Source organism: Chionomys nivalis, chromosome 7 (assembly GCF_950005125.1).
Source record: "Chionomys nivalis chromosome 7, mChiNiv1.1, whole genome shotgun sequence".
In the NCBI taxonomy this organism is placed as follows: domain Eukaryota; kingdom Metazoa; phylum Chordata; class Mammalia; order Rodentia; family Cricetidae; genus Chionomys; species Chionomys nivalis.
The window spans coordinates 2,906,417-2,918,988 of NC_080092.1; the positions used below are offsets into that span (position 1 = coordinate 2,906,417).

General features: G+C 45.4%; 1 protein-coding gene across 2 annotated transcripts in view; it reads left to right on the plus strand.

Annotated features, from left to right (window-relative positions):
- Cpped1 (calcineurin like phosphoesterase domain containing 1) overlaps window positions 1–12,189 on the plus strand; it is a 112,924-nt gene extending 100,735 nt beyond the window's left edge. For both annotated transcript variants that reach the window (XM_057774837.1, XM_057774839.1), the window contains exon 4: window positions 10,809–12,189. In XM_057774837.1, the coding sequence (XP_057630820.1) occupies window positions 10,809–11,035 (227 nt within the window). In that variant the 3' untranslated portion in view covers window positions 11,036–12,189. The remainder of the gene's footprint in view (window positions 1–10,808) is intronic.
- The last annotated feature ends 383 nt before the right edge of the window (window positions 12,190–12,572 follow it).

Below are 12,572 nucleotides of genomic sequence, written 5' to 3' on the forward strand. Positions count from 1 at the left end.
CCCACCTTCCATGATGACAGAGTTTTTATTAAAGTACAAAAAGAGCATCTTAACCTTAGGTTTTACATATCAACAGTAGGGTTTTCCAGAGGAAGCAGTGGTGCTGGGAAGTAATTACTCTCCAGGGTTTTAGGGTAGCTCTGAAATTCAGCTGTGGGTCCTACATGGAACACCTGAAAATGTATTTTTGAACATAGTACACTAAGTCACACATGCCTTCGTGGTGTACCCACTTGTGAAATCCGTATGCATTCACATATAGTCCCATCACCCCTAATGTATTCAGATGATCAGGAAAGAACATACTGAACTCACAAAGTGGGAAGAAAGGTTTGAGGGACATTTTCCTTCTGCCTCCTGTTTGCCGTTGTTGTTGTTGTTTTGCCTTGAGTGTCTACACTCTTTATAATATTTGCTTTCATTTCTAGTGGTCATCTGTTGTTCTTTTTTTTTTAATAACTCACATATATTCTTTAAATTACAAAACCTCTCAAATACACAAAATTGGAACCCATAATATATGAGCAAAATGCAAATAAGACAAAAAGTTACCAAAAAATCAGCATGAGACAAAAATCCTACAAAAAATACCATTGTGATGGTTTGAATGAAAATGGCCTGCACAGATTCATAGAGAACAGCATCATTAAAGGTATGGCCTTTTTAGAATAAGTGTGGCCTTCTTAGAGGACATGTGTCACCGGGGTAGATTTTGAAGTTTTAGAAGCTCAAGCAATGCCAATTGTCTCTCTCTTGACGTTGCCTATCAATCAAGATGTAAAACTCTCTAGCACCATGTGTGCCTGCATGCCATCATGGTTCTTGCCATGACAATAACATATTAAACCTGAACCTGTAAGTCAGCCCCAGTTAAATGTCTTTTTTTTCCTTTATAAGAGTTGTCATGTTCATGGAGTCTCCTCACAACAATAGAAACCCTAACTAAGATGACTATTAAGTTTATGTTGCATTGGTTATCTACTGTTGGACATAGGCCTTACCCTGAAGTGTGGTTAATATACTCAGTGACACTCCATTGGAGAAAACTAATTTATCCTTTGCAAGTGGTATCAATTGCAAATAGCTTCTTTTTTTTTATTTTTAATTCTTTTATTTTTTTTAATTAAAATTTCCACCTGCTCCCCGTTTCCCATTTCCCTCCCCTCCTCCCAAATATTGCCCCCTCCCCCCAGTCCCCTCCCCCTATCCCCACTCCTCTTCTCCTCCCCCCACTCCATTCCCCCTCCCTCTCGATACTGAAGAGCAGTCCAAATTCTCTGCCCTGCGGGAGGACGAAGGTCTTCTATCTATGTCCAGGAAGGTGAGCGTCTAAACAGGCTAAGCTCCCACAAAGCCAGTTCATGTATTAGGATCGAAACCTAGTGCCATTGTCCTTGGCTTCTCATCAGCCTTCATTGTCCGCCATGCTCAGAGAGTCCAGTTTCAACCCATGCTTATTCAGTCCCAGGCCAGCTGGCCTTGGTGGGCTCACAATAAATCAGTTCCACTGTGTTCTTTTTATCTTTCTATCCAGAAATACAATTAGGTGTACATTAAAGTTGCTAGGATGTGGTAGGAAATGGCATGCCTTTGTCCTTCTTTAGGATTTGACCTGATCATTTACCCCATTGCTTTATTATTTTGATTGTTTTTGAGAGCTATTGTGTGTGTGTATAAAATACATACATTGCTGATCTATTTGAAGTCAAATTGCATGCATCACACAAAAGCTAGCCTATCCTGTGTGTCCACTCTCTTCTATTGCTAGCCTAGTCACTTCCTTAGCAGTCACTCCATTGTCAGCTCATGGAGGTGGTCCTCTCTCTGTTTGCAGCTGCATGCATGCATGCATGTGTGCATGCATGTGTGTTTGCAAGTCACAGTTTATTCATCTTTCTTGGGGCATGATTTACTTTTGTAGGAGGTAAGAGAGCAGTGAAGAAAGCAAGCTGAAATGGTAGCAGGTTTCAGTTGTATTTAACTTGGGCCTAGCTGTGGAGATGCTAGTGGCCACAGAGCCCATGGGCTTGTCACTTACTTCCTGGTTGTACACATCCTGCAGTCACAGTAATGTGAGCTCATGAAGTCTAGCCAGTAACTGTGTCAGGTGCAGTCCCTAGAAGGACACTTTGGGACAAGAATTAGAGCTGGCTCTGGGGTACAGGAGAATAAGGAAGTGGGACTACAGCAAAGCCAAGAAAGGTACAGTCTCACACATCATCTGGCACAGCTAGACCCTTGGGGACCCCATCCTGAGGCAGGGACAGGCACCCAACCTATGTGTGGCCATCTATTTTAAGACTGTTAATGGGGAGCAGGGGGAGAATGTTAAGGAAGTTTAAATAACGTCCTAAAGCTTGGTCACAGTGCCTGGACCAAAGCAGGTGGAGTTCACTATTGTTGTAGCTCCAATTACTGTAATTGATTCCCTTTTCTGATAGCACTTTGAGATATTCTCATACCATCATACAGTTCAGTTATCGAAAGTTTATGCACACCACTATCCGCTCTGCACTTTCTTTTCCCGTAAAGCAACATCGTAACCTTCTTGCAGTTACCCCTGCATTTCCTCCCACCTCGCCCCAACTCGAGAAATCTCAGCCAGGGGTTATTTCTGTTCTGAACAGTTCATTTAAATGGCTCCCTATAGCATGCTGCTTGAATGGGTGTGATCCTTCAGACCCATCAAGGGAAGGGAACCTCCTGAGGAAGAAGTTGCTCTGCATTCCAAGCAGCCTGCCCTCCCAACATCAGAGAATAGACTTCAGCCTGTCCAGGAGCCAATGGCTATCATGGTGTCCACCGTAGTGAGTGGTGGGCTCTGTCGAGAGGAAGACGCCAGCCGTCAGCATGAGGATACCAGAGCGGCGGTCAACAGCAGTACCTGGATGTTCTAGGGAATAGGAACTTCATATCCCTTCCTTGTGAGATTGCCACTGGAGAAATCCCTGTGTCCAGACTTACAGCCTTGATGGGATTTTAGTTAGTTAAATTTTTCTGAAGAATAACTTGAATCTTTGAATTGTGTCAAGTTGGAAAAATAGCAATAATAAGACTAAATTCCCATCAACAAATGCTTACCCTCATATATATACCTCTTTAAATTTTATTGGACACCTTTACCCTTGTAAAAGGGCAAGGAAAAGGAAAGACATAAAGATCAAAGCCAAAGCAGTACCTGTTGGCAGGTGGTTATTGTTTTTAATTTGGCAAATCCCAGAAATCAACAAAAATAGTTATTAGTAAGTTATTTAGTAAGGTCCCAAGACTGTACAGCTAATAATAGGCAAAATTCAATTCTGTTCTTCATACTCTTAGCAAACAGTTGTTAGGAGAACTTAATCTCCAGCACCACCAAGAGTTAAACAAAGCCCCCACCAGAGTAGCGTAGTGTCCAAGAGGAGAGCCAAACCCTTGAGGGTAGTGTGGTATCCAAGAGAGGGCAGAAACCGCTGGCGTAAGTAGTGTGGTGTCCAAGAGGAAAAGAGCCCCCTGCCCCGAGGGTAGTGTGGTGTCCCGGAGGAGAGCTGAAACTATGTGAAGGCGATGACTTAGGAAGTGGGAAGGTAAGGCACGTCCCTGGCTCTGCAGGCAGGCAATATGGGACGTACCAAAACTGATAACACAGATTCAGTCAAAAGTCTAGCAATTGTTCCTAAAATGGGGTCTAACTATATGGCCCTCGCTGTTCTGGAATTTGTTATATTTACCAGACTAGCCTCAAACTCACAGAGTTCTGCCTGTCTTCCGAGTGCTGGGATTAAAGGCATGTGCCACTAAGCTCAGCCAGTTTTATGTTTTATAAAAATTTCAAGGCTTGATTCCATGTACATATTTCTATATTTCTCTAACGTTCAATAGACTGGTTCATAGGGAGGAGGGTGATGTTTTGTTTATTTTTCAGTTCTGGGGTCAAACCCAGGCCTCTATCTTGCTGAGCAGACGTCTCCGCACTGGGCCTCCTGGATGTCTGTTCTTGTACAGGTGTTCCTGTTCACGGAAGGACCACGCTCCGTGAGCATCGTATGCTGTTCTCATAAGCTGTATTCAATATCACATGTATCACTTCTGTTAGTCTTGAGAAGCACAGAAACTTGCAGGTTTTGCAGAATCGTGATATCTTGGCTGAACTTCAGTAGACTGCTTATTTTTAAGAGCGTCTCTTCCTGCCTCGCCAAGGTTTCCCTCCTCCGGGTTAGTTTTCTTGGCTCACAGCTGTGCACCTAGGCTCTCATCCCCCCTCTCTGCTTTGCTCAAGTCATTTCTGCCCCTCCCCAGCCAAGGTCCATCCTGGCATTACCCAGCTCTTCCGCGCCCTGTCGTCCAGCACAACTGATCCCTGTTGAGTCTGCTGCTGTGTCCCAGGCAGACTCCCAGCCCTCCTGGAAAATACTGGCAAAAGCTTCTTTCCCATGCCAGTGTCAGCAAGGTTAAAGTGCTGGGAAAACATTCCGAAGCCTCCCAGGAGGCCAGTGAGCCTCTGTCAGATCCCATGGCTCCTGAAGCCCTCCTTGACCCTCTTCCTTTGACTTGTCGGGACAGGCATTGCTGGTTAAGAGCCTGGCCTGGGACCACACACTGCCAATCACAACTTGGTTAACCTGAGTTAACCAAATGCTGGATGTTTCAAGATTTCCCTTTTCTTATCTGTAAAACTACACATCCTTCCCTCCTTACAGAAAGTTGGGGATGTTAAGTAAAAGCTGGTCGCATGCCCACAGCAGTGTCTGGCAGCATTGTTTCTACAGTGTCTTGCCTCAGGTACCAGCTCAGGATGGAGAGCTAGAAGCATAGGTGTGTTCTGGCCAGTCCACCATCTCTGGGATTACAGCTCTGTGGCCTTCAGCATTTTGAACATACCCTAAAGAAGCCTGAGCCAGATCTGTGTCTGAGCTGTGTACCCCCAAGCAAGCTACCTGACCTTATTGTGTGTCTTCCTTCCTTTGTGTGCTAGGTAACTTCTTCCCTGTGGGTACCAATTATTTGAGACAGTGTGTGAGCAAAGTGTCCCACTCGGTAGATGGAGCGTGCTCAGCGCTGTCTCCCGCCACCGTCATGAGCAGTGCCCTCCATTGCTCCCTGGCCACGCGTGAACTTTGCGCAGTTGTCAGGAAGGTCGCCCCAGTGTCCTGTTGGGCATTACCAACAAGTGGCTTCAAGAGCGGGGTTGGCCTCAGGCTGAGGGAAGAAACTGTCTCCTGCCTTCCCTGAGAGCCTGTAGTTATCCCAGACTGGAAACCCATGGAGCCCTCGCGTTCAGAAGCCAGAGTGGGCTCACAGTCATATCTCTACACAGGTACCCTGACTGCCTGCTGAGGAAACCCCATTTCTTGAGAGGTTATATATGTGTACTGTTTCCTGCTGCCCCACACCGCACACACCTTCCTTCCTTACCCCCTCTGCCTTTGTGAGTTAGAGTTTCCCTCACCGCCGAGGACGCATAAATCAAGTGTGCTTGGAGATTTACGTACTTTTCACTGCTTCAGCGAGCAGTATAAAGTGGCATAGCGTGTTCATAAATATATACTCAACACAGAATAAAAACAAAAACTGTCCAGTTAGAACTCAGCACACTCAGACCTAAGTCAGAGGCACCCCAGTTTCCCCACCACCCACTGTTCAGACCAGAATTGTATGCTGCAGCTCACTTCTGTGACTTATGGCACGTTTCCAATATTAGGATATTAAATTATATGGAGATTGTATCCCAGTCCTCTGATTAATTCCAAATGAATTTGAGTCAGGGCAACTTTAAAAGTAGATTTTTTTGTCTCTTTATGACTTAATGCCATGGAGCAATAAATGGGCAGTGACAGCCACACTCAAGGCCTAAAGATGCAGGGATTGCCTTCACTGGGAATCCTTTCCCTTGCAGTGATTTTAAGAGAGCCGTTCATAACTCAAAATCAGTTTATCCATAATTCTCAATTAAGGAAGCACAGAAACATGTCAACCACAGATGACTGAAGAACAGGAGGAATGGCTGTTATGCCCGACTCCTGGAAACTCCATGACCATCAGTGCCACAAGCCATGACGTATCAGTGTGTATTGTGTATGGCCAGTCAATGCTCAGAAGCTGCTTGAGCCAAGGCAGTCAAACTTCTGACGAGGCTTCACAGCTATAGGCGTGAACGTGGTATGCACATTGGAGAGCTCAGACACTAGCACAGAGCTGGGCCCCAGGCCAGCAGTGAGCAGCTTGGCCTGCCCTAGAGAAAGGCTGTCTGGAGGCAAGGCCAGGCAGGAAGCTTGTTAACCCTCCCTGCTTCTCCCCAGATGTCTGTCCTACCCGAGGTGCTATTGGTAGCATCCACCTTAGGTAAGGAGTCAGCCGCAGAGGACGGACATGTGCCCACGCTCCCCCCAAAATTGAACCTGAGTCTGCAAGTATCTGAGAGCTGGCTCTGAGTTGGTTTCTTAACCTCACTGGGCCTCTCTGTTCTCATTTGAACCATTGGGAGGAAGCACCAGGATGAAGGACAAAAGGACTCTGCTTTACAGCATCCCCATCCTTAGCAAGGCCGTGCAAATAAAGCATGTTCCAATTCAAAATGCTGAGTCAGAGAGAGACCCAGAATTTCCCACTGGCCTCCGCACAGGGCTTCCTGCAGATCCAGTTCTGGTCTGCAGAAGCTCTGCCATTGCCTATGGTATCCCATCCTTCCTGTGTCTGTGGTTCCTCAGCCAGCCAGGAGACCCAGAGCTGCCGAGAGCACCATCTGAGTCCAGGAAGGAAGGGTTCCATCTGGCTGCGTTTAAAAGACTACAACCTCCTTCCAGACCCTTCCTTTGTAAACATCACATTGCCATTACTTGATTTCTTACTCAGACCCCCCAAAGTATTAGTTCCTTGTTATCACGAGGGGATCTCTTTGCCTACTGACTGCTTATTTCTAGTCCTATTTAGGTATCTTTGCTCTGCAAAGGATTCTTGTTTGGTCATTTTTGTTTTTGTTTTTGTCTTTGGACACTAATAGTAAATGGTGAACCCCAAGAGTGTTGGGGGTGTGGCAGAAAGGGGACATACATGTTGCAGAACAGATGACTGAAGTCCAGTAAATTCTGTTCTAAAAGTCCCATGGGCCCCTTGACCAGTCAAGACCCCTGTTCCCCACTTTGTGAATGCCGAGGAACATGGCTTGACACTTCAGCAAAAATGAGTCTAGCTAACCACTGCTATTGTGAGGTCTTCTCAGAATCACCAGACATTTCCTCTATAAAAAGCAGTGCTGTTTACAACTGTGAGTTAGATGTACAGTCATAGTTCATTAACATTAACGCACACAAAGAACACTGCGGAGCCTGTTCTCTGCAGCTCCTGAGAGTTCCGAAGGCAGTGGAACTCCACAAGCCCTTGTTAGGGTTCAGATGCCAACAGCCTTCAGACTTAGGTTCTCTGTGTGTAGTGAGGACCCTTCAGGTACCTAACCTGGGGGTCCTGCTACAGCTCTGAGTGTTCACCCTGAAGGGACAGCACCTGCCCTTGTTAGGTCCGTCTGGCCACCATTCTCACATTCACATGTCCTGACCAACAGATCAAGTCATGGTCACTGTAAGCACAGACCACAGTGGTGCTTCTCCACCTTCCTAAGGCTCCTCGTGGTGTGGTGACCACAACCATAGGGTTATTTTTGTTGTGCTCCTCATGGTGTGCTGACCCCAACCGTAGAGTTATTTTGTTGTACTTCACAGCTGTCGTCTTGATACTGTTATGGATCATAATGGAAACACGATTAGAGACAGAGGTTTGTCCAAGGGGTCACCACCCACAGGTTGAAACAGTGATGAGAAAGGAAGAGAGATTTCCTTGCTAAGAACCCCTTACAATACCAGCAGATATGAACCACTTCCATTCTAAATACATATTCAGAAGCCTGCCCTATCTAGAGGTTTGCTATGCACGTATACCTCCCATCTAAAAAGATCCACTGGGAAATTCCAGGAATAAACAGTCTATGTAAATTGTAAATTCTGTGCTGTTCTGAATAGCATGTCCTCTGTCTGCCCCAGACTGTCCTTTGGTTCAGTATCCACACTATATATGATGCCCACGCATTTAGTGTGCAGCAGCCTTCTCGGGTATCACGCTGGCTGTCACGGTATCACAATTTGTTTCAGGTAACCATGCTTACTAGACCCTAAGTGCAAGTTGGCAATAAGGCAGAACATGCAGAAAGACAGATGGACTCCATTGTTGTGTGCCAACGCCTCTGTGGGACATAGAAATGCGCAGAGTTCATGGGGTTAGTATACACAGAGGAAGCATGGTATCTATGTCATATGTATACATGGATGAAGCATGATGTCCATGGCATATGTATACATGGATGAAGCATGATGTCCATGGCATATGTATACATGGGTAAGTATAGCATTCATGGCTTCTGTATGCATGGGGAATCATAGCATTCATGGCATATGTATACATGGAGAAGCATGGTGTTTGTGCCATCTGCATACATAGGGAAAGTATGGAATTCCTGGGGCCAGTACAGCCAGTTTCAGGCGTCTACTGGGAGTTATGCCGATCTTGTTCACGGGTAAGGGGGGCTTCTGTGTACAATGAAACCAGCACCTGTAAAGGAGCATTACAGACAGTTTCAGTCAGCACTGAGCCATATGCACACACACAGCACACAGCTTTGGTCCCTTCTCTGAGACCATCTGAAGTCAAATATTCCAACTTCCTGTCCTTCCCATAAATTGTTTTTTTCTTCCTAACTGCAATCCACATTATATAATTCTCCCTTTCAAAGTAAAATATTTTCAAGAGGTTCTGCAGCATCACTAGTGTCTGGGAGCTGGCCAGTTTTATTTACCATTTCACAGAGAATCCATGTCCTCGGCATCTGTCAGCCTGTGCCAGGGATCCACTGTTGGGACCTAACTCTACTTACTCTGGATATTCCGTATGATGGGGTCTTCTGTCTGACAGCCATTTGTCTGGCTCTCTCACCCAGCTTAATGTTTTCTTAACATTGTAGTCGGTGTTTATACTTTGTTCCTTTGCATGGCTGGCTACTGTTTGTTCCGTTGTATGGATGGACATTTAGTGCGGCCGTCAGCAGAGATGTGTGCTGTCGTATCTCTTGGGTCTTTCTCTAGAGCGAGATCTCTGTTAGCCAGATGACTGCATAAGAGCTGTCAGATCCGGGAAGGCATGTGAGTGCTCGCTGCTTTCTGTCTGTCCTATATAGACACCCTGCTGCGTGTGACATTACTTAGTCTCACTGTTAGCAGTGAAAACTATAGATATTTAAATCAACAATTAGAAGTTGCCAAAGTGGTGCATCGGGATTCACGTACCAGCGTTCCTCTTTCCTGTTCTTCTTCTCATCCCTTACTGAACTGTTTCTCTTGGTAATTCATAAGTAGATTTTGAAAATGGTGAAGTCTGATTTTTCCCCACATTCTAGACATATCTTTTATTTTACCATCAAATGTCAGGTGAGCTTAGGTATGGGATTTGAGGTTCCTGGCTCCTGCTCTTAGGGGATGCCGGTCCTTTGGTCTGACGTCGTCTGCTGCTGTCCTTCTAAGGGGGTTTCCTTCCCCTCCTCTGATGTGCCAGTTTTATTGTGCTATGTATCACATATATGTGGGAACTGGTATTTCCTACATGACAGTTTCTCTGAGGACCCATATCTTCACCCTTCCTAGGAAACTTTCAGCTAAAATTCTCATTCTTTTCTGCATCACTCTCTCCTTTCTCTTTTTCCAGTTTCTGTTCCTGTTTAGTACTGGGGTTTCATGTTCACTACTTTGTATCCAGTGTGTCTTCTGATTTGTTGCCTTGATTCTTTTCTTCTGTTTGCTCATTTATTCTTTGATTGTTTCCTAGTAGAATTTACTCCTTTTGTTTTGTTGGTTTTAGTGGAACTTTCCATGTTACACTGTTTCTGAGTTTTCGCTGCTTCCTGTTATTCAATTTTTGTCTGTTTTCCATCAAAGGGTCTTAGTTTTATGTCTGTTGGTCTTTCTGAAGAACTCCGATATACAAAAGATATTTAATACTAGCAGGCCCTTTCTTCTAATTAATCCTGGAGTGAACTCCTGCCCCTAACTAAGGTGTCTGGGCTGCCTTACTTAACAAGAAGTTTCTTCAAGGGCTGGAAGATGTTTCTTCTGATTCAGTGACTGATCAGGACTTTCTGTTTGTGTTCTGGCCTCACGTTCCCTGTCTGGGGGTTTTGGTTACCCCTCTAGCACGCAAGCACACACACACACACATACACACACATACACAAACATACACACACATACATATACACACATACACATACATACACACATACATACACACACATGCATACACACACAAATACACACACATACACATGTACACGTACACACACATACACAAACATACACACACACACATACACACACACACACACACCCTCTTTCACATCTGACTTCTTCATCGCCATTTGGAGATAACACTGTAAAATCTGGAAACGAAGCCCGAATCCGCTGTCCTTTCTAGAACCTCAGGTTGTGATACTCAAGCTCAGAGGTATGCTGGAGAACCCCTAGGTACATATGTTCACATACATGCTCCCATGTACTAATGTATTGACTTACATGCTCTACTACTAAGCTCCACTCCCAGCCCTGTGACCGTTTGGCTTCATGTTAAGGAACTTTGTGAACTCATCGTTCACGAGCTCCTATGAAAAGTTCAATTAATACATTCTCCAACAGTTAGCATTAATGGTAATATCATTCACAGAATCAAACCTTGATGCCAACGGGTAACCTACATGGAAATCCTAGGCCCTCCTAACATCTTTCCCTCCCCTGCAGGTATCAGAGCTGTATTCTCGGGTCACTACCACAGGAATGCTGGGGGAACCTACCAGGACCTTGACATGGTGGTTTCATCGGCCATCGGATGCCAACTAGGCAAAGACACCCATGGGCTCCGCGTGGTGGTTGTCACTGCTGAGAAAATTGTTCACCGTTACTACAGCTTAGATGAGCTGAGTCGGAGAGGAATTGACGACGACCTGAAGGAGCTGATGAAGGAGTGACTCCCCACCCAGTTTCCATGCCCATGACCTTTCACCTCATAGCAATGTTTGAGTAGACAGGCGGGTTTGTGAATGCATGTTCTTTTATGTAAATCAAAGTACAGGGTCCCATCCTCCATTGTATTCAAAGGGAGCTGTCGCCCCTTTACAAAGCCACAACAGAAGGCTGCGGATATTTTCTGATTATGGTGTGAGACTCTCCTCATTGTGCGGCTTTCACGCTGCCCTTGAATCCCACTGTTTCTGACACCTCCTGCCCTCAATCCCAGCTCAGTACCCAAGTGTGATCTTTAATAATTCCTCAAACAAACTGCATCTGCTCTCGCTACATTGTGATCCTGACTCCCAGAGCACTGGGGAAACAAAGGCCCGTCCTCCCTTCCTGGCAGACCCAACGGTACCACTCCTTCCCGGGCCCACAGATTCCTCATAGCCACCACTGGCTGTTATTGCTGATGGTACAAACACGGGTGATCCACGTGAGAGTGTGTTTGCTTTTCTGATGACAGACATCACCTCTATGTACAAACTCAGCTGACCAAAACAGAGAATGCAGCATGAAGGCCCTGGACAGCCCGTTCATCTGCCCTGTTTATGTCTTCCTGCTGCAGGCAGCCGCAACATTATCCAATCACAATGAACCTCGTGGGGAAACTGCACTTGCCGCAGACCCCCGAGAACAGCACAGAACTCACGGGGCAGACTACACCATGCTAATTGCCACTGACATACAACACCCCTGGAATAAAAAACAATTTGAGTTACTGTGGAATCTGCTGTGCTGCCTCCTCTGGGAGCTCTGCCCTCTCTGACTCTTCCTCCATTTATCTTCAGGTCTGATGCTGAAGTAACCGGGCTCTATATCCTGCTGCCGAAGTTTCACAGTGTCCTGCAGTGGCGCAGGGGAATCCTAAACCAACTTTAAAAACTCTCTGGTTATACATGAACTGCGAAGCCCATCAAATTAAAAAAAAAAAACAAAAAACTTTCTTGTTAAAAAGTTTTAGTCGATGCAGCAAAACCGTGAGAAATTAAATAAAAAGATAATTGGATATGTAAATTCATATGGAACAAAAGATACAAGAAGTTAATTATGTTACAGATTGGTGACACGCCAGAGCTCATTGTTAGGTAGCGCAAGAAAATTAAATTTTTCAAACCACAATGATCTTGTAGTGCTTGGCTATGTTCCCTGTTTGTTTTCCTTTTTCTCTGTAGCAGAATGTAAGAGGCCAGGGGAGCAGTTGGTTGAGCGGGTAACTAAGAGTCCAATTGTTCTAGGAGTGAATACTGCACTCAGAATGTGTGGGCTTGACTCCATGACATGAGAAAGTTCAACTACAGTGGGCTGAGAGCGTGCCCTGTGTCCAAGATCCATACGAAAAATGCAGCCCCAGAGTGGGCACAGAATATGCTATAAAGCAAACCACGGAAATTGCAGAGCTAGTTCAGAAACCGGCGAATATGCTAAAGAAAGAATGGCGTGGCATTTCCAGTTTTCAGTGGAGCAGCTACATCAAGGTGGGACCTCCTGCCA